Source organism: Trifolium pratense, linkage group LG7 (assembly GCF_020283565.1).
Source record: "Trifolium pratense cultivar HEN17-A07 linkage group LG7, ARS_RC_1.1, whole genome shotgun sequence".
In the NCBI taxonomy this organism is placed as follows: Eukaryota; Viridiplantae; Streptophyta; class Magnoliopsida; order Fabales; family Fabaceae; genus Trifolium; species Trifolium pratense.
In genome coordinates, this window is record NC_060065.1 from 57216471 (window position 1) to 57237677 (window position 21207).

Below are 21207 nucleotides of genomic sequence, written 5' to 3' on the forward strand. Positions count from 1 at the left end.
TTCAAAGTGTCATCACACAAAACTCCGGTCTGTGCAAGCTAATTGGCACATTCATTACCCTCCCGAAAAGTATGTTGAAAAGATATACATTCCAATAATATAGAAAGATGAACCTTCTTGGAACTTAAAAACAAGTGCAGTGATAAGACAAAAATAGAATTTAGTCACGCGTATAGTAGCCATGCAAATTTGAATAAACTCTTCTACTACCTCATCATATCTTAATTCATAAGTAATATGTAGCTGGTTCCTATAGTTAGTCAAAGTTAACAATATATGAACTCATCAGCTCAATCTGGACCGTATAATGTTACAAGCAATTTCAATCTACGGATACAAATTCAATGAATGAAAGACCCATCCTCTTGGGTCATAATAATAGGAAGGATTTTTTATTTCCATTTCTTAACTAGGAAGGATCCTTAAACTATATAAGCACAAAATTCATCGACACATTCCTACATCTCCAATATCTCTTCTACTTGTAAAAAAACAACATACCTTCTAGCAATTCTTGGATCAACAATTTAATTTCAGGCCACCAAATTTCGAACATGGTGTGTATAATTCACTCCTTCCACTCTGTTTTTTTAAAAAAATATTATCTTAATTTAGATTTTATATGCATTGTGTGAAAAAGTTTATTGAATTATTTTATTTTATTTTATTATATAAGCACTTATGTACGTGTTTGAATTTGAATTAACTTACATAAATAGCTTGTTACTATGTAAGTATATAAGTTGTTTTATGTTTATTATATGATTATATTCACGAGTTTGAATTTGTTTCATTTAACTAGATTTATTTATTGTTCATTTAGAAGAGAGATAGACACAAGTGATCGACTAGTGAGATTCATTTTTTAGTAAGTGAGCACCACTAATGTGTCTGACACCAATCTATTACTTGTTTTTCTCTTTCTCAAAAATAGTCAATAAATAGTGAGTAGATAGTCTCCGTGAACATAGTTAGTTAGTTAATTAGTAGGAACGTAATATACAAATATCAGAGTTCAAATATCGGGAATAGGAATATGACTACTCAACGAACATTGACTAATAGTAGTATAACTTGTCTTATTTGACATACTTTTTCTTTCTAGATTAAGTAAGATAGTTGACTTCAACAATGAAAATGGCTAGCTCATGTAGGGAGGTGGAAAATCAAACAATGCTATTTTGTTGTATTTTTAAAAATTTGGTACTAGAAAAAACTTCAATTTTTTTTTTTGGGCAGTACCCTTGATTACCACTTATATTTTCAGCTTATAAAATGCATCAATTTTAAACTAATCTGATTATTGCTTATTTCTTATGTTGTTGATTTTGTAGGAACACACTACCTCTCTTAAATTTGAGGTATTACTCTTTTCTAGATTACTATTATTCATTCATTATTCAAATTTTGTTCTTAACATTTCGCTGCTACTTTTTTTTCTTTTTCCTCAGCACACATTTGTTCAAAACTGTGAAAGAGTGAAATCTGTTGAGCTACATCCAACTGAGCCATGGTAATTATTTAATCTATATTCTTACAAAATGAAAGGCCAAATTATTAACAAGTTTTCATTTAAAAATTCTAAATCTAACATATAGATACTATATATTATTACAAGCACTTACATATAATACTTTTCTCATGCAGGGTTCTATTGGGTTTGTATTCAGGAACTGTTTCTATTTGGAACTATCAAACAAAGGTAAAAAATTATATAAGAGATTTGAGCTTAAAAATAATGATTTCTCATACAAATAAATATCTTTAGATTGTTGTAAAATTTATATATAGGTATAACTTTGGAAATTTATTTTTGACATTTATTTTGTTATTGTGACAGACCGAAGAGAAGTCATTCAAAGTTAGTGAATCTCCAGGTAAATATCACAATGTAACAATTGTGTTATCTATAAATTTTTGCATAATTGGTTTCTAATTCAAGTTATGTTTGTTAATTGGTTTGCAGTGAGATCAGCGAAGTTCATTGTTCGCGAAAATTGGATTATCGCGGCAACTGATGACAAATATATACGCGTCTACAATTATGAAAATATGGAAAAGATAATAGAATTTGAGGCTCATACGGATTATATTAGGAGTTTGGCTGTTCATCCTTTTCTGCCATATGTGGTTTCAGCTTCTGATGATCAAGTCTTGAAATTGTGGAATTGGAAGAAAAATTGGTCTTGTGATGAGACTTTTGAAGGACACTCACATTATGTGATGCAAGTGGCAGTTAACCCCAAAGATCCATCTATCTTTGCTAGTGCATCCCTTGATGGCACTTTAAAGGTATATAAATTGCGGTCGCTTCATGATATTTCTTAGGATTATAGAGAATCATGATCCTTGTTGTTCAACATTTGGTCGCAGATATTCAGAACCATGATGTTGTGGTCCAGATTGCAGTTGTAGACCTTTTTTTAAATAAAAAAAGAAATTTTTTTAGAACCGCATATCTCGAATTTATTAACTAACATTTTGTACCAACCGTCTCCTTTTGTAGATTTGGAATCTTGATTCCTCAGCTCCAAATTTTACCCTTGAAGGACATTTGAAAGGAGTGAACTGCGTTGACTATTTTGAAAGCAATGATAAACAATATCTTTTAAGTGGTTCTGATGATTACACTGCCAAGGTTAATTAATTTGCATATAATTAATTAAGTAACTCTTTCTTTAGTTCATTTTTCGGCCTTTTAAATATTTAATTTAATTCTATCTTATACTAAATTTACATTTCAATAGGTATGGGATTGTGATTCTAAAAATTGTGTACAAACACTTGAAGGACACAAAAACAATGTTACATCAATATGTGCTCATTCTGAGATTCCTATAATATTAACAACTTCTGAGGATTCTACGGTTAAAATATGGGATGCAATCAACTTTAGGTAATTTCATATATATTTTCATTAGCCATTGAAAGTTTCTTTGTATTCATTTTTTATCTCACTTTTTTTTTAACATTTTCCACTAACTATTGCAGACTTCAAAACACATTAAACTTTAATCTTGAGAGAGTTTGGTGTATTGGATACAAAAAAGGATCATCTGAGTAATTTTCTAAAACTAAATATTCTTTTGAATATTATGAATAAGCTCTTTTTTTGTTACACCACTAATTAATTGACAAAAAATTGTTACTTCATGCAGGCTTGCTTTTGGTTGTGACAAAGGATTTATCATTGCTACAGTGAACTCTTCAATTAGTCAAGTGAAACATGATTAAATGAAGAAACTAAAATGCACTATATATGATTTTAGAGGAAAGAAGACTGCAATAGATCTTATGTTGTAGAATTTTCATATTGTAAAATAAAGAGGAATGTTAGCAATGCATTTAACACATTCTTTTAAATGTACGTAGTGTTTGTTCTTAGGTGAAATTTGTGAGTCCTATTAAATCTATAGCTATTGCTTATAATTTGATGAGGCTCAAATTAATTTCACCTGAAAATAAACAAATGCTTAATAGAGTGTGTTCAAAATTGTGTTGTTAACATTCCTCTAGGAATAGTGACCAACACCTAGTTATGTGTGAGTTTAGATGCAAATAAAGAACATGGTATTGTGAAGTTATCCTCGAAGTAATAAATTATTGTAATACTACTTTTTATGAACTGTTTATCGTTTATTGTGATTTTTTTTTTATGTAGTATAGTGTATCTTTTTACAAAAGAATTTTAGGGTGCATTTATTTTAATTTTTTTTTCTAAAAAAACACTCCCATTATGTAAAAACAACATTTTTGTTAAATTTATCCATTTAAAAAACAGAAATATGACGTTGTTTTAAAATTTATTCATTCAAAACACATGGGGAGGGTGGGAAAAGAAACCTCCCATTAGAATTTTCTACTATGGGTGGTGTCTTGCTGATGTTGTTGTTGAAATTTTCAAAATGTATTTTCTGAAGAAAAAAATTGCCTTCAAAAAAAATTTCGGAATGTATTTTTCGAATTATTTCCAAACTAGCAGGACACCCGTGCGTTCGTACGGGAGTCGCGGCGTTGCCGCTCCTCACTTGGTAAGATGAAATTTATTGGAAAGTAGATTAAAAGATAAAAAAATAGAAAGGATATAATATTTGATAAAAAAAATAAAAAAAGAACAATGGTAAAACCATCACCAAAAAACCTTAGGTCTCGATATTAATATAGGAATATAAATATAGATAATGTAGAAATTATGAAGAAAAAAAATAGGCTACCTTATTAATATATTAGTAAAAACATAGGTGTTGAAAAATCACAAAAAAACTTATGTTCATGTATTAAAATATGGGTATAAATAATCCCGTAAGAATTATTAAAAAATAGGCAATCGTATTAATATGTTAGTGAAAATATAGGTCTCGCAACAATCATCAAAATAATTAGGTCATCGTATTAAATATGAGTATAACCAGTAAAATTGTAAAAAAAATAGACAACTTAATTTTTATTTTATTTTTGTTACAAACAGCTTAAATAATATATAATTAAAAGTATAAGTCCTGTAGAAACCACACAAACAAAAAAGTTTTCATATTAATATATGAGTTTAAATATAGGTCCCGCAAATGTTATAAAAGAACGGACAAACTTATTAATATGAATGAGTAAAACACACAAGTCCCCATGTACCAAAAAAAAAACACATAGGTCCTCAGAAATCACACAAAAGATTAGGATCTCGTATTAATATATAATTCTAAATATAGGTCTAAAAAAAATAGTAAAAAATTGAAAACTTCAGTAATAAGAGTAAAATCATAGGTCCCGCAGAAATTACACAAAAGATTAGATCTTTGTATTAATATATGATCATAAATATATGTAATGCGGAAATTATGAAAGAATGAAAACTTTATTAATATATGATTAAAAATATAAGTCTCGTAGAAATCATAAAGAAATATAGGTTCTCGCATTAATATCTGAGTATAAATTTAGGTCCTACATAAATTATTAAAGATCGGGAAACCTTATTAATAAGAGGAAAATCATAGGTCCCGCAAAATTCACACAAAAGATTATGTCTCCGTATAAATATATTAGTATAATACGTAAAAAAATTTAAAAAAAAAACTTTATTAATATATGATTAAAAATATAATGCCCGTAGATATAACAAAAAAAAGGTTCCTGTATTAATATGAATATAACCCGTAAAATTATTAGAAAAAAATAGATAACATAATATATTAGTAAAAACACAAGTTCCGTGAGAGTCGCAAAAAATAGTAGATTTCCGTATTAATATATAAGTATAAATATAGATTTTGCTGATGGTATTGATGGTCAATCTATTCCAAAAAAATGGCCAATGTATTGATTACACAAAATATTACTCCCCCTGTTTTTTTATAAGTGTCCAGTTTCATCAAATTTAGCATTTCTAATTAACTGCCCAGTTTGTGTTTTAAGGATACGATTTGTCAATTATACCCTTTGTCAATTATTATTATTATTATTATTATTATTATTATTATTATTATTATTATTATTATTATTATTATTATTATTATTATCTTTTCCAATAAATTTTATATATATATATATATATATATATATATGGGGGCTGCTAATTTAGACCCAGTTGGGTCTAAATTAGCAAAGTGCACCTTTTCAGTTGGACCAAAATACCCATTCTTTTTAATTAATTAACCAAATTACCATCAATGGACGCGGATCCAGTGTCGCGCGCGTACCGCAGGACCATGGTTAAAGGCCGTTGTTTTCCATCAGACAGCCAAGATCTGATCTCATCAAGACTGTCTGATCAATCAGACAGCCCAGATCATCCGAATCCATCAGATTCCAGCGCGTGCACTACACTTGACTACACCCTGGAGAGAGAAGAATCTACTTTTTAAAAGCAGGACACGTGTCGCTGTCTGATTGGCTGGGCGTGATTTTTTTCCATTTAATACTTTGAACTCAATTATTTCGTTGTAAATTAATTTTTTATTTTTTTTTTATACCAAAATTCATAATTTTTTTTCTCTACAAATAGAGACTTGGTTCGTTTGATTTGGACACAGAAAAAAAAACCCAATTTTTCACTACCTTAATCTCATTTTTCACTACCTTACATCAACTCACTGAAAGCATTCTACCGGGAAAATGGTTTCAGAGTACAAATCTCTGAAACCATTCTACCAGCTAAATGGTTTCAGAAGCAAACACAATTAATAAATTACTCACTGAAACCATTCTACCAGTAAAATTGTTTCAGAGTACAACTATGTGCAACCATTCTACAAGCTAAATGGTTTCAGAAGCAAATAACTAATAATCAACTTACTGAAACCATTCTACCAGCAAAATGGTTTCAGATTACAACTCTCTGAAACCATTGTACCAGATAAATGGTTTCAGAAGCAAACACAATTAATAAATTACTCATTGAAACCATTCTACCAGTAAAATGGTTTCAGAATACAACTATGTGCAACCATTCTACCAGTAAAATGGTTTCAGAAGCAAACATTAGTTTTTAATTACCGTTTTATCTCATTTAATTAACTAAAAATAGTTTCAGGTCTCCAAAAATTTCATAAAATATACCAAAAGTTCCAGAATATTATCTACTATTTTCCTGGTATAATGGTTTCAGTGAGTTGGTTGAGTGGTGCGTGTTAAATTACAACACACAAGTAACGTATTTAGTAGACAAAAAATGAGATTAAGGTAGTGAAAAATTGCATTTTTTTTTCGGTGTCCAAATCAAACGAACCAAGTCTCTATTTGTAGAAAAAAAAAATTATGAATTTTGGTATTAAAAAATAAAAAATTAATTTACAACGAAATAATTGAGTTCAAAGTATTAAATGAACAAAAATCACGTCCAGCCAACCATTGTGTGACACGTGTCCTACTTTTAAAAAGCAAATTTTTCTCTCTCTCCAGGGTGTAATCCAGTGTGGCGCACGCGCTGGAATCTAATGGATCAGGATGATCTGGACTGTCAGATTGATCAGACAGTCTTGATGAGATCAGATCTTGGCTGTCTGATGGAAATCAACGGTCTGTAACCATGGTCCTTCGGTACGCGCGCGACACTGGATCCGCGTCTCTTAATGGGTATTTTGGTTAATTAATTAAAAAGAATGGGTATTTTGGTCCAATTGAAAAGGTACACCTTGCTAACTTAGACCTAACTAGGGTCAAAGTTAGAAAACCCCTAAAGTTTTGATAAAATGATGAAATACTAAAGTTTTTTTTAAAAAGAAATTTTGTTCCTTTTTTTTTACGATAGGAAAGTTTGTTTCTTCTTTGTTATATTCATATTTAAACAAAATTTGTTACCAATTTATTTTTGTATAGTAAATGGTGGTCAGACGGCGGGTCCCGTTGAACAATGACAACGGCGGGCGGTACAAGTGTAGTGTAGCTGAAGAAGGGGGAGCATGAATTGCTGAAGGACTCACACTTGAGGGGGAGATTGTTGTGGCAAGTGTGAGTGAGTTAAGTCCCACATTGCTTAGTGTCTTATACACAGGCTATTAATATAATTAGTGATGATTAAGATATTTAGTGAACAGTTACCATTATTCGGTATTTCAAATCATAAGTTAAGATTGAAGGCAAACCTAATGGGTCATCCATCCATAATATTGTCCCTTGCACGATTTAACATCAATCAATCATTCAATTTGGGTGCCTCTGCTAATCCAAAATCTGCAAGTTTGACGGATATCCAACAAATATATTTGTACATTTGATGTCCCTAGTTATGAGCATGCATTCAAGTCGACAAATGGTCTGGACAGTGTTTTCGTTTGCAATAAAGTTTTGATAAAATGATGAAATACCTAAAATAACATTTTAAGAATAACTATTCAAAAAAAAATAACTATTCAAACCAAATTTTCATTTGAAACTTATAAAAAGTTTGTTTGTAATTTTTTTTTATACAAAAGTATGTAACACTATAAGAATCTATTTCTAGAAAATCTATAACAAACGGACCTTAAGTTATGGAACGAATGGTGTAATTTTGCCTAGTTTTTATAGAGGGTAAAATAGGTATTTTAGGTAGAATTTTAGAGTGAAAGTATAATTGTAGGGGGTGTAGCTATAATTTGCAACTAGAGGAGGTGGATCAAAACATCAGCCCAACCATCTGACCTGTTTTGCCGCACCTTATATATATATATATACAATAATGCTTAATCTTACGAAACTTCCACAGACGAAACACAAGAATGACCTGGCAAACCATTTTGGCGGGTCCTGGCCTCTTTACCTTTCATCTTCTTCTTCTTTCATTGTATTAATTAAAAAAGGAAAATTGAACAAATTGAGGATGCGATATACATATACACACACGTCACAACAACTCTGTTCAATCCCTTCTCCAATAACAACTATAACAAGAAATACTATAACCCATTCTCCTTACAACATCTTGTTCCTTATTAACATGTCGAATTAACATGTCGAAACCAGCACAACTCATTCTCCATTAAATTGAAGCTTATAATTTACCTCTGAATTTGTTGTGTTTCTTAACAATTTATTGTTGAGAAAGATGAATGTTTTGGGATAAACATGTCAGAATTCACAAAAGAATTATAATAGGTTTGTGGTGAAGAAAAATTAATTAGTTTCAGATCTCACGGCATAGATGGAAGCAATGAAGTTGTTTGAAATTTATTTTATTTTCGAAAAACCCATGTCACTAGTTGCAAAAAAAAAAAAGTCTCAAGGGGTAATTAGCACGTGAGATGCACTGCCGTTCGTAACATATAGCAGTGCTGATATATATATATATATATATCTTCACCTGATCAATTTTCGGAGTTGGTTTTCTATCGTCTTTTTATTTCGCTCTTCACCGCCCTGCCGTTTGGTAAGTTCCTCTCGTCTTGATTAGCTCAAGGGTATTTATTTCCATTCATAATAATTATCTTGCCTGTTCTGTGTCAATTGGGGCTTAGGGTTCGTAACTTTTTGAATTGGGGTTTCTTTTTTCTTTTAGGGATTTTGAGAAATTGATTGTTCTGAAATTATTTTGTGGGATTAGGGTTTTAAAACCTTTGAATTCGTTTTAGATAGATGAAATTCAACCCTCAATCAATCACACTAAATAAATACGGCTGGCTGGCTTTCAAGAACAAACTTTGTATCTAGTAGTATATATAACCTAGGTCACAATTGGTTCTTATTCTCAGACATCAAAAAATGGCACGTTGTCCTGCAAAAAAGCCAAATCCTCCTCGTCGCCGTGGCCAGGAGTTTGCCGTTGTTACTCCTAATCAGGTGGGTGGGTGTCTTTGGAAATATTTCATATTACAATTTCCTTTTATCATCTTCATGTTACAATCTTAAACCTTTTTTCCTTCCTTGTCGTAACCCTCAACAGGTTTTTGATGCCGATTTTTCGCGAAAATACAACGTATCATTTAAGCCGGTTTCTTATGACAACGATCCTAGCGAGTCTGATAGGCTAAAGAAATGTTCCGCTTTGGCCATAGCGAATTATAATATGCTAAAGGGTACAAACTACCAAGTTGTCAATGTTGAGATGGCTACTTATGATTTAGTTGCTGGAATCGTTTACCATATCACCTTTAAAGCCAGGAATGCTGAGAATGAGAATGAATGTAGCTCTTTTCAAGCCACTGTGTTTCATGACAAATATATAAGAGAGGTTATGTATATCAGGAAGAAAGGGAGCCGTAATTGGTAATTCTTTTTTTTTTTTTGTTACAATTTTACAATCTATTTTAATCCTATCTCTAGATTGTTTGTCTTTTTTCCAATATGTTTCTTTGCATATGAGATTATTGGATACATAGTAATGGTTTCAACCCCCTTACCATAGTAATGGAATGCGAGGAAGTTCGCACAATTATTCTTCGACCGATTAATATGACAAAAAATAACAGTCCAATCCTGTTTTAGATTGTGGTTTATTCTGTTCAGAAAGTTGCAGTTCCGATTAGCCATTTGTCTTTATAGATGGTCCAGACTTGAGACAATGTTAACATTATCCATCTCAACCACACAATTTATTCATTTAACAATTCGACCCACATTTTCTTCAACATGTGCTCCACCTTCCACACCGGCCACTGAACAGTTTGGCAACAATATTCTAGTTGCCGGAATCTTCTATCGAGTTATAACACCCCATCCTTCTCTGTTTCAACTCTTGGCTTCTTCTCCATTCCACTCGTTGTTGATAGTATAATTGCGTGCTTCTGCTTGTGTTTCCTTGTCGGCGATGGGCTGCATCCTACTCAGCCATGGAATTTTCCCATGGCTTGATGCTTGGGCTGTTAATATATAATTTTTTGTTTTAGAAGGAATACCATGTAGTTTACGGTTTTTCCCTCAACTACTATACATTTTATGTGAATAGCAATTGAGTTTTTTGTCGTGAAGAAGGGGATAAGGCTAACCTCCCCTTGTAGTGGGGATGTTAGCTAATTCCTAACAAAAATATTTATTTGCTTTTCTTCTATTGCATATATTTTTTTTACCAGTTCTGTAAATTCAGTCTATATGACCTTTACCTTGATTCTTGGAGAGACTTGTATATGATTTAACATTTATGCTCATTTGATTCTTGTTTACATAATTATGGGTCTTTTGATTGCTTGTGTTGTTCAGGTGTGATGGGAGTCTCAGCGAGGTTGTTAAGACTGAACCTAGTGAGGAGGGGGAATCAGCTAATCCTGTTATCCACCAGGGCATGAGAGGGCCCCAGCAGCCGTTATTGGTGTATTCTAGAAGAAAGGGTAATAGGGTCCACAATGAGTAGTTGGTTAGAGTGCCAAGGAGAGAGAAGATTACATTTAATCCATATGCACAATATAAGGAGCAGAGGAGGGTAAGAGTATCTTACCTTGGATTCAGTATCATTCTAAGGAGGAATAGAAAGTAGCTATGCTCTGTGTCAGATCTGAGGATTATATTCTCAGTTGCTGTATTACTTTCATCAATAAAATCATAAATAAAGTTCTTATTTCCTTTCAATCTTCATTATTGTTTCTGTTTTTCTGTATTTCATTTTCTGGTTTGTAACAGAGGTGGTTTAGGTTTTGGATTTCATGCAGTGATCACGGTTGTTCTGTGTTGTTGTTGCAGTGATTGATGTTGTTAATTTGTTATGTTTAAGATTTGTTGGTATGGATTTTGTTTGGGTTTTTATGTTGTTATGTTGAAGATGACTTTATTTATGGGGTTTTTTTTCCATGAAGATTGTTGTTGTTTAGGTTGTAGTTTTGGATCATTTTCTGGGAATATCATCATCACATGCCTCTTCCTTTTTTGATTTTTTTAATTCATCAGGTTCCTATGTGGCTTTCTTTAATTTTTTTTAATTTGAAAACTACCCATGTGACATCCTATTCACTTAAGTGAGAGGTGCCACATATGCATTGATTTGGTTCAAATCAAAGGGAAGGACCACTTATGTAAAAGGTGCTAAACATAGGGGACCGCATTTGTCATTTTTTTTCAATATGGGGCCTAAATTGCAAGACTAAGCATTGTTTAATTTTTTTTCCAAAGATAAACTCACAAATTTTATTGGGCATTAAAATGAGACTTGAGTCAATAAAACTCTTATTTTTAAGATGATAAAAATACATTTTATTTTAAAATAATAGGAATTATGACTTTACTTAAAAAATACTTTTTCTCACATGTATATTTTCCTTTTAAAAGAAACTAGTAAAAGACTTGTTCATCTGCAAGTGTTCGTTCATTTGTAGTTATTAACATATACTATTTATACATAAAATGATTAAAATCTGTGGGTATTTTTGAAATATTAATGAAATATTTGTATAATTTTTTTGTTTATTTCATGTGTAAATATTTTTGAAATATTAATGAATAGTAATTGTTTATGCTACTGAATCCATCCAATAACATGCAATGTGGTAGAGGTTTCATGATGATAACGTGTTGGAAATAAATTAGTAGAGCTAAAGTATAGAGATAGAGGAACAGAGAACTTTGTATTGAACTCTTCACTTATGTCACTTTACATTATAACATAGTCCTATTTATAGGATACAAAGAGGGAAGTGGAAGATCAAAGGTAATTAAGGTCCACTCACATAGTGGGTGCATAGTGAGAGTTATAGGAGAACAGAAGGAGTATGATGGACATTCAGTAAGACTTATATTTATTTATTCATAACATAACAGATGACATGTTTTCATTTTGTTCACATTTTCAAGGATTTATACGTAAAAATGTGGGAGGAAAAACGTTATTTTTTATTATATTTTCTATACAAATCCTAACATGCAGACATTGTGTCGATGCTTTTATTGCCAAGATCACTTAGCAAAACTATATAACGTACAATTTGTGACTCAATCTTAACTGAAAGTACAATTATGATACTGAAAATTGTTTCTAAACCCATTGATCAATAGTATTATCATCATTTGCATAATATTTTGACCATAGATTGGGCATGCTTTGTTAAGACCAGTGTTACCTAGAACTAATCCAAATTCCCTCTATTTCTGAAAAGGACAGAGATACAACAAAGAATAGTTTCGTTTAAGTCTGCCACATGAAGGAATAAGTGCATTCCTTTCCTTCCAATCCAATCAAAACCGATCGACCAGAATGTGCATTAGAGATTATGAAGCACATTTGGTTCTTGCAAAGACAATGGTAAAATGGCATTTAAATAAAACCAGAAATCACTTCAAAGACAAATAAATATGTTACAGCCAGAGGAGAACCAGCAACTGGCCTTGGTCTTTCATTAGCCCCTACCCTACAGATCACTAACATACTCCAATAACCTTAAAATAAATAAATAAATAAATAAAACCAAGTAATGTCAACATCATGCGTTTTACACTATTCTTCCCCCTTTTCGTCATGCTCTTGGTCATCATCATCATCTTTTCCCTACCAATAACAAAAAATTTCCCTTGTTATTTTAAAATAACAACAATACAATAAAATATCTATTAAGTAGAAAAATTAAATGAAATTTTGATCTAATTTTTTATTAGTGATTGAATAGTATCACATAGAAGATAAAGTAAACTCTAAACTAGATTATAGAGACTTGTAAATTATAAAGTCTAATAAAATTGAGCATATGATTTAAATCAATCATAAGAGCTACTCCTATTTTAAGGAGTGAGTATGTTGGCCACATTCATAGAAAATAATGAATCTTAACTATAAAATAAATAGAGCATTAATTAATTACCACATCCTCCTCATCTTCATGATCCTTCAGTTTCTTCTTAGTCAACTAAAATTAGAGACACAATGATACAAATTATAATAGAGTCTAGAGAGTAAATGAATTAAATGAAGTATATAGAAGAATAATTGTCACTTTCAAATCACAAGTTAACTTACATTGTAGAAATATTTAAAATATGTAAGCGGATTTGGCCATAAATAATCCTTGATCATTGCTACAATCTACAACTTAGAGTGAAAAATTAAACAAGAGACAGAAAACAAACTGAAGTGCAAACTTTAGAAGAGTTTAACTTTAGAAGAGTTTCACAATCTTTGCGTCACTAAAATGACGATTGGGATTGAAGTTCTGAACAAAATATATTTTCAAAAGTTATTATTTTCATTTTATCGAACCGAACAATTTAAGTAGTAAAACAAATGATTTACAAAACACTTCTACGAATTATACAAGGGAAATAAAAGAAGAAACTCACAAAGGTTATTGAATAGCCTGATTTGACATCTTCATGGTTTTCAACCTCTAGAGAGCTGAAATACTTAAATACCTATAAAAAAATTTAAAAATAACAAGTTGTTAGCGAACTTGAATTAGTCATCAGATATCTGTAACAAAGGAACAAGAGTATTCAACGCCATAGTTATCGAGTCAAGATTGAAATTGTGAATCGAAGAGCCACTTTTTGAATCGTGAATCAAATCTTATGATTCATAATAGGTCAAAATAAGTAGCAAAAACATAAATTGATATATAACATACCAAAATAGAATTCAAGATTAACGTCATAAATCAAATTATAAGAGAAGTGGTTGGCTGCACTAAGTTCATATTGCAATCATTAGAATAAATCAGGATACTTCATAATGAATCAAAGATTCATCATAATCAGGCCCATAGAATAAATCAGGATACCTCATAATGCAATCATCATATTGTCAACGTTTAAAAAATATCAGATGTGTATTAATGTTCTAGTGGTAGAATGTGATTTGTGCGTGCGCATGAGGTCCTTGAGGTCCCATGTTCGGTTCCCTATACTTCCTTTTTAAGTTCAAATTGAATTAAAATCGATAAAAATTAATGTTCAAGTGGTAGAAGTAAAGTGCGTGTGAGGTGCTTGACGTGTACTAATGTTCAAGTGGTAGAATGTGATTGGTCTGTGCGTGTGAGGTGCTTGAGGTTCTTGTTCGATTCCCTATAGTTCCTTTTAAGTTCAAATTCAATTAAAATCTTTAAAGGCCAAGATTTGAAAATGAGATTTACAAACAGTTCATACATTGCAACCTTCAAAATGAGATATTAAACTATGAACATTTAAACATACATTAATTTGCATACATTCTGTTGGTAAAAACAAAAAACATTTCATACATTGCAACCTTCTAAATTGTTCAGTTTCATTTACACCCACTAGTATAAAAATAGGTCGTTGACATTCCACATACACCCAATTAAAAGGCACATATAAATAAAAATATAATAATTTTACTAGATGCTAACTATGAAGTTTAAAAAAGACTCATTATTATATTTTGCCCTGGGCCACAATGTGTTGGGCCGGCCCTGATCATAATGTACAAGGATTCAAGTAGATACAGATAGGGTAAAATAGATTGAATCGAATAGCACTTGAAAAAATCGTTAGAAAACTGCTAAAAAATTCAAACGCATAAAAATAGAACTAGAACATCTTATTTACAGGTTTTACATATTGTTCCAGAAAGATCATGAAAACACGATAAAAATACTTGACAAGAAAAATGTAATTGAATGTAAAAAATTAAATAAAAAAAGGCCGAACCTCTTGATCTTCTTCGCTTAAAAGGTTACGAAGATCAGTATGCCCCAGAAACTGCACAAGGGTAAAAAAAAATGCAGTAAATTAGTAAACAGGGTATTCCAAACAACACTTTCATAATTACTGCATGCATACACAACAAAAATCCAAAATAAAAACATAAACTTCAACGTTAAGGAAACATAAAACTTACCGCAGTTTTCCAAAAATCAGGAATGGACTCTATAACATTATTGCGCTTATCATACAAAAGTTTACTCATCTCATTGTGCTTTTGCTTGATTTCAAGAAGTTCTTTCTCATTGATCTAAAACCATAACCACCATACTTAAATTAAATAGCAGCAATAAAACCCCCATTTTACAACACAAAAACAAGAGGTCAATTATATTTTCTGTTACAAATAAAGGAAAATTTTAGGAAATTGGATCCTAGGGTTCACACAAATTAGGAAAATCACAAATGTTCTTACATATTACCCACACGAAAAATGATTTCAACATAAAAAGCCACTAATATTGATTACATTCTAGAAATGAATCAAATATACAGTAAAAATAGTACCATACACATAAGTTTTATCCAAAAAAAATGCATACCTTTTCGAGCTCGTCTTGAATTTGCTTCAACTTTTCAATAGCTTCTCCATGGATATCCTCAGCGGCCGCCATCGTTGTTGTTGTTGTTGTTGGGAAGCAGAGACAGAGGGTATTGTGATTGATCGTTGAAGCAGCAGTAGACAAACCTCCGTAGTTTCTGTAGAGTTTTTGGGGTGTATAAGGTACAGTGTAACGCTGTAACGTGCGGGTGCACACAATACGCTAACTACCGCACGATCAATCACAAGCTATTAACACATATATGCAAACACCGGTGAAACTATTGCACGACTAGAAATCCACATAGGAAGGATTAAACTTTTCAGACAGATTCTAAAAAACACTCAAGTTTGGTAAATGACAATTATTCTAGTAAAAAAAAAATATTCTTCTTAATTTAAAGACCAACATATTGCAAAAAGCATTTCTCTAATTATCAAATTAAATTGTCCACTTTTATGAGAAAATTCTTATTTTTGCAATTCAAATAACCAACTTGTTCAACCGATCAGATTAAATTATAGGCACATACTTTTTGTTTATAACCTTCTGCTAATTAGGGGAAGGAGGCCTAGTAATCCCGCGAGATAAGTAAAGTTTGACCAAAAAATAATCTATTTAATTTTAAAAGGCAAAATGCATGTATAAGTCCTTGAGGTTTTACATTTGTATCATATAAGTCCTTTAAGTTTTTTAAGTATCATATATGGGTCGGGTTGATGGTATCTTTTGTAGTATGGAGGCTGAGGATTGTACTTCAGAGTTCTGTTCTGGCGATGGTTTAGGGTGTTTTGACCAGGTATCTGGCGGCATAGTCACTACGATGTATTGGTTTTATGATTAGGTCTCGTCTTTTCCGGCGAAGCGCCAGTAGTTTTTATGATTAGGTTGGTGTTTGACTATTGGGGTGTCATTGTATTTGACTAGTGGTGTTTGTTTTGGTGATTATTTTGGACGTTACGCATATATACGGCGCCTCTCTTATGTAGTTTCTTTTTCTCCGATCTTTGTTCATCTTGAACATAGATCTGATTAATAATATATTTGCCGTTCAAAAAAAAAAGTATCATATATGTTCACGTTTGTATCAAATAAATCATTTAAGTTTTGTAAGTATAGATAAGTCCGTTAAATTTTAAGTTTGTATCAAATACAAACATAAAACTTAAAGACATCCATTTTGCCATTTCAAAATTAACATTAATAATTTTCTAATAACACGGCACACACAAAAACAGTGTAGAACCTTTTAGGAACTTAAGCTCAAGAGTAGTAGTTCTCAAAACAAATTTTTTATTTATTTATTTTTATTCACAACAAATATTTTCGAGAGAATAAAACCACATTTCTTATCAAAAGATTTTAATCATCAAAAGGATAAACATGGTATTCAGTATTCACACGTATCTAAATTAAAAATTAAGATTTTTAATTAAACTATAAAATCACTATATATTTCTAGTTAGACTTAGACAAATTCAACACAATCACAAATTCAACGTAAGATTCATTAGAATATGTAACGGACTCCTTTGTCAATGATTTCAAGAAAAAATAATATAAACTTACAAAGAAGTTGACCACGCTATGTCCTGGTTTCTTTAGCCGGCAATGAGAGGGCAAACCTCCACATTTTGACGTCATACAAAATAGAGAGAAAATAAAACCAACATGTCGGAGTGCCAGCTTAGATGCGGGAAGAGTGGAGACCATCAACCTCAAACTTGTTGTCATTATCTTAACCATCTCCAGCCATAATTCATTAGATTGTTGTTGCGGATGGCTAGAAGTTAAATAACTGAAGGCGTGTAGTCACTGAACTAAGGAATTGTCAGCTAGATGTTGTATAACTCCTTCAGAATACAACGGGTTCTTCTCAGTGATTAATGTACTGAGACTATCAAGACACACGAATATCAACAAGATTGGTGATAGAGAGTTGAAGCTCTATCAAGCTACACTAAGCTAAACCTAGGAAAACAATAAAGAAATGCAAATAAATAAAGATAAATAAAAGACTTCATTTTCATTCATTCATTAAAATATGAAAGAACACTACATATATAGGACTCCTAATGGGCCTAAGGGCATAAAGCCCATTTAACAACCCAATAACATAAATGACCAACTAATAATATAAATAATATATATCATTACTATCTAAATTACTTAATTAAATACTACCTAATAATTAATTAATTAACTACTAACTAATCCTCTATCATTGCTAACTAATCTTCTATCATTGCCGCCGGGTTCACTCGAACCTTGTCCTCAAGGTTCTAAAATTAGAGATTATGGTCAAGATAGAGATTGTCATCAAGGCCCATAAATTGACCCATTGCCTTTGAAGCCCAAATGTGGAATTTAGAGATTATTGGTTTATTTGCTGAAAGGAACACTTGGTAACTTGAACTTGAATGAGAAATAAATAAGAGGACGTTTGGAAAGTGAAGGCCATGTGACATGCCTGCAGACTGAAGAAAACAATAGGCGCGTGGAAGGGAAAAATGGAGTATTGCAGTGCCACGTGTCAGTGCTTGATTGAACAATGGACATCACACAGATGGGGCTTTTGTGCAATGGTTGTGATTCAATCAAAAAATGAGAATAAAGTGGATCAGACGGTGGGAGTGAAACAATGGATAATGGGTGTCCATGCACTACTTGTACTGTGTCACATGCGTCTGATAACAACACAGCTGTAGTACCCCTAATTACCTCCACTTCCTTCTCTCTAAGGGACGCACATGACATGACAAACAAATTGCAACTAATTTGAGACAAAAATTAGGCGGTTTGACATCAGGTGGTTTCGGAGGTGGAGGAGGCGTAGTGAGTGCTAGTTCCGGCGCAGCTTTGAAGCTCACAGTTGGTGGTTTTGGTGGCAACAGCAGTGGAGGTGGCTTTGGTGACGGTCGTGGTGTAGGTGGCAATGGAACTGAAACATGTCGCGGTAGTGAGTATATGGTCAATAAGCATGGATCCGGTGGTTTTGGAGGTTGAAGTAGCTTTGGTGACGGCGTCACGAACAGATGCAGAACCTTGTCTGTTGATTTTTGTGTGGATACCGGCGTTGAAGTTTTGTCTGGTGGCTTCGGAGGAAACGGCGGCGGAGGAGACCAGCCTTTGGTTGTCGTCATGACGTCGAGAACAAAGAATAGGATCCTATCCACCGGATTTGGATCTGAGACAATATCCGGTGGTCTTGGCGGCGGTGCAGGGAGTGGAACCAGAACATGTGGTCGTAGCACCGAAAACAGAGGTACGGTTATGTCCGGTGAATTTGGTGTCGGCGCCGGTGACGACAGAGTTGAAGGAAACGGTGGTGGTGGCAGTTTTGGACACGGAGAAGGAAACTGTGATAATGAATCATGGCAAGTTTTAAATTCTTGCTTCTTCTCCTCTTTAGTAAACTCAGTTTCTTCTTCAACTTTCTCTAAATTTGCTGTAACAAGTCTCTCCTGCCTGCTCTGTTTCAAAGCTGTATATTTGTCAGATACTTTTTGAAGGTTTTCTTTGAGAGCAAGACGAATGGCTTGCAATTTTTCAGCAAAAACTCTTTGAGACTCTTCCCATTCCTTTTTATATTTTCCAGAAATCTCAGCAGGCTTAGAGGAAATCTGTTGATCTGCAGTGTGAAATGTTGTAATATGTTGTGAATAGTTGGAATTAGGAGTCTGGTTTGGTTGTTGAGGAAGAAATGGTGTGTGGTATGATGGGTGTTGGGTGTAGTTGTAGTGATTTGAATATGCATAATCAGATGGAGAAGAAGTTGTGTATGATGTGTAATGGTTTGGTGATGGTGCTGCGGTGCTGTTTGGGTATGAAGAGTAAGGTGGATAGGTGAAACTTGGTGGTGGGTGGTATGATGGGTCATGAAGGTGATGTGGATATGAAGGAAAACTTGGGTTGGGTGTAGGGGTTGGAGTTAGGTTTGGTATGGTTGTGGGATAAGTGGGAGGGATGGTAGAAGAGTAGAATGGAGAAAAGGTTGGAATGGTGGTGGGATCCGGATAATAGAGATGATTAGGGTTTGAATAAGCCATGAGAGGTGTTGGTGTTCAAGAATGAAAGCACCAATTGATAGAGTGTTGAAGCTCTATCAAGCTATACTAAGCTAAACCTAGGAAAATAATAAAGAAATGCAAATAAATAAAGATAAATAAAAGACTTCATTTTCATTCATCGTTAAAATATGAAAGAACACTACATATATAGGACTCCTAATGGGCCTAAGGGCATAAAGCCCATTTAACAACCCAATAACATAAATGACCAACTAATAATATAAATAATATATATCATTACTATCTAAATTACTTAATTAAATACTACCTAATAATTAATTAATTAACTACTAACTAATCCTCTATCATTGCTAACTAATCTTCTATCAATTGGTTATTTATTTTGAAGGCTATGTAAAGAGAAAACAACAATGAGGAAGCAGAGAATATCTTTTCTACACGTTCTGTCATATATAACACACACTTCCTTCAAAAAAAAAAAAACACACACTTAGGATCCCTATATTAACGTTATAATCCCTTTTTTCTCTCCAACAAAAACTATAATTCTATGGTACAATAGACTAATCCTAATGTACCGGTACAATAAATTTTTAAATTAATAGAAAAATGAATATAGTTTAGAAGAAATTTTTTTTCTATCTTATAAAATATTATAATAACTAAATATTATTCATCAAAGTTGTCAAAAAAATAAAATTTGATCTTTTTAATTTTATTTTTAATTTTTATTATTCATAATAATGAATATTGAATTTTTTAATGAAAAAATATAAAAAAAAATAGTATCATGTTTATAAAAAATAAAATTGTGATTTTTCTTATGAAATTATGTTTTCTAAAATATAATAGTCAATAAATAACTTTTTAATTTATAAAAATTATTGTTTATTTATCATTTTAAAAATCTAGTGTGCCGGTACATTAGAATTTTACTAATAAGCTCCCAAACTATATTTCCTATTATGTAGCATTTACCATTACACGTTAGTAGCCTAGCCACTAGCCACCAAAACATGGAACAACTCATTAATAATTTTACTAGTCAAAAGTTAGTTTAGCACAAATAAATGCACGTGTGAATAATTCATTAAGAGATATTTGTTAAATTAAATCAATTAAAAAAAATAAGTAGAAAAATAATTAGAACATATATTAACTCAAACTTTTGAAATATCTCAAAAATATCCAACATAATATTCAATTTAACGTGCTTACAACCTTACCTCTAAGTCCTCTATCTAAACTACACACATTTATCAATTACCATTCATGGAGAAAAATGTATAATGTATTCCTCCAAGTCCCTATCTAAACCACACACATTTATCAATTACCATTCAGAAAAATGCTCGTACTCTTTCCGGCCGCGGCCAACTCACAATAGTGCCACTATCCAGTGGCGGTACTGAGATTCTGGCTCAAGAAATGCAATATGTATTCTTTTATATTAGTGCAAAAAAAATTAAATAATAATTTTTATTATTATTATTATTAATTTTTTTTTATAAGAGTTTTTTTTATTATTATTATTATAATGTACCTGGAGATAGAAATACAATTTTTGTATAATATATATATATATATTT

General features: G+C 31.9%; 3 protein-coding genes and 1 long non-coding RNA gene across 4 annotated transcripts; 2 read left to right on the plus strand and 2 right to left on the minus strand.

The window, feature by feature from the left end:
- Positions 1 to 364: 364 nt before the first annotated feature.
- Positions 365 to 3653, plus strand: LOC123899520 (coatomer subunit beta'-3-like). Its single transcript, XM_045950671.1, has 10 exons — positions 365 to 557; positions 1335 to 1361; positions 1452 to 1513; positions 1648 to 1702; positions 1841 to 1877; positions 1967 to 2292; positions 2507 to 2638; positions 2748 to 2896; positions 2992 to 3060; positions 3159 to 3653. Exons 1-10 carry the CDS (start codon positions 555 to 557, stop codon positions 3232 to 3234), a joined length of 936 nt encoding a protein of 311 aa, XP_045806627.1. The 5' UTR covers positions 365 to 554; the 3' UTR covers positions 3235 to 3653.
- A 4631-nt stretch (positions 3654 to 8284) lies between these two features.
- On the plus strand, positions 8285 to 11131 carry LOC123898941. The gene is made up of 4 exons (XM_045949986.1): positions 8285 to 8842; positions 9165 to 9252; positions 9356 to 9678; positions 10609 to 11131. Exons 2-4 carry the CDS (start codon positions 9175 to 9177, stop codon positions 10757 to 10759), a joined length of 552 nt encoding a protein of 183 aa, XP_045805942.1. The 5' UTR covers positions 8285 to 8842; positions 9165 to 9174; the 3' UTR covers positions 10760 to 11131.
- A 1519-nt stretch (positions 11132 to 12650) lies between these two features.
- Positions 12651 to 13477, minus strand: LOC123898974. The gene is made up of 3 exons (XR_006805465.1): positions 13346 to 13477; positions 13191 to 13235; positions 12651 to 12880 (listed from the first exon to the last, which is right to left on the minus strand). It is a non-coding gene; the product is annotated as an uncharacterized LOC123898974 (long non-coding RNA).
- Positions 13478 to 13484: 7 nt separating this feature from the next.
- Positions 13485 to 15840, minus strand: LOC123896692 (NAP1-related protein 2-like). The gene is made up of 5 exons (XM_045947051.1): positions 15588 to 15840; positions 15182 to 15295; positions 14992 to 15042; positions 13666 to 13737; positions 13485 to 13538 (listed from the first exon to the last, which is right to left on the minus strand). Exons 1-5 carry the CDS (start codon positions 15657 to 15659, stop codon positions 13485 to 13487), a joined length of 363 nt encoding a protein of 120 aa, XP_045803007.1. The 5' UTR covers positions 15660 to 15840.
- Positions 15841 to 21207: the final 5367 nt, after the last annotated feature.

What these genes read in the sequence shown, in the direction of transcription:
- LOC123899520 (XM_045950671.1), top strand. An exon ending in CTACATCCAACTGAGCCATG is followed by an intron (nt 1,514 to 1,647) that starts GTAATTATTTAA and finishes TTTCTCATGCAG; the next exon opens with GGTTCTATTGGGTTTGTATT. An exon ending in TTTGGAACTATCAAACAAAG is followed by an intron (nt 1,703 to 1,840) that starts GTAAAAAATTAT and finishes TTATTGTGACAG; the next exon opens with ACCGAAGAGAAGTCATTCAA.
- LOC123896692 (XM_045947051.1), bottom strand. Translation starts at nt 15,659, where the DNA reads ATGGCGGCCGCTGAGGATATCCATGGAGAAGCTATTGAAAAGTTGAAG. An exon ending in TTCAAGACGAGCTCGAAAAG is followed by an intron (nt 15,296 to 15,587) that starts GTATGCATTTTT and finishes TTATGGTTTTAG; the next exon opens with ATCAATGAGAAAGAACTTCT. An exon ending in CTGATTTTTGGAAAACTGCG is followed by an intron (nt 15,043 to 15,181) that starts GTAAGTTTTATG and finishes ACCCTTGTGCAG; the next exon opens with TTTCTGGGGCATACTGATCT.
- LOC123898941 (XM_045949986.1), top strand. Translation starts at nt 9,175, where the DNA reads ATGGCACGTTGTCCTGCAAAAAAGCCAAATCCTCCTCGTCGCCGTGGC. An exon ending in CCGTTGTTACTCCTAATCAG is followed by an intron (nt 9,253 to 9,355) that starts GTGGGTGGGTGT and finishes AACCCTCAACAG; the next exon opens with GTTTTTGATGCCGATTTTTC. An exon ending in AAGAAAGGGAGCCGTAATTG is followed by an intron (nt 9,679 to 10,608) that starts GTAATTCTTTTT and finishes TGTGTTGTTCAG; the next exon opens with GTGTGATGGGAGTCTCAGCG.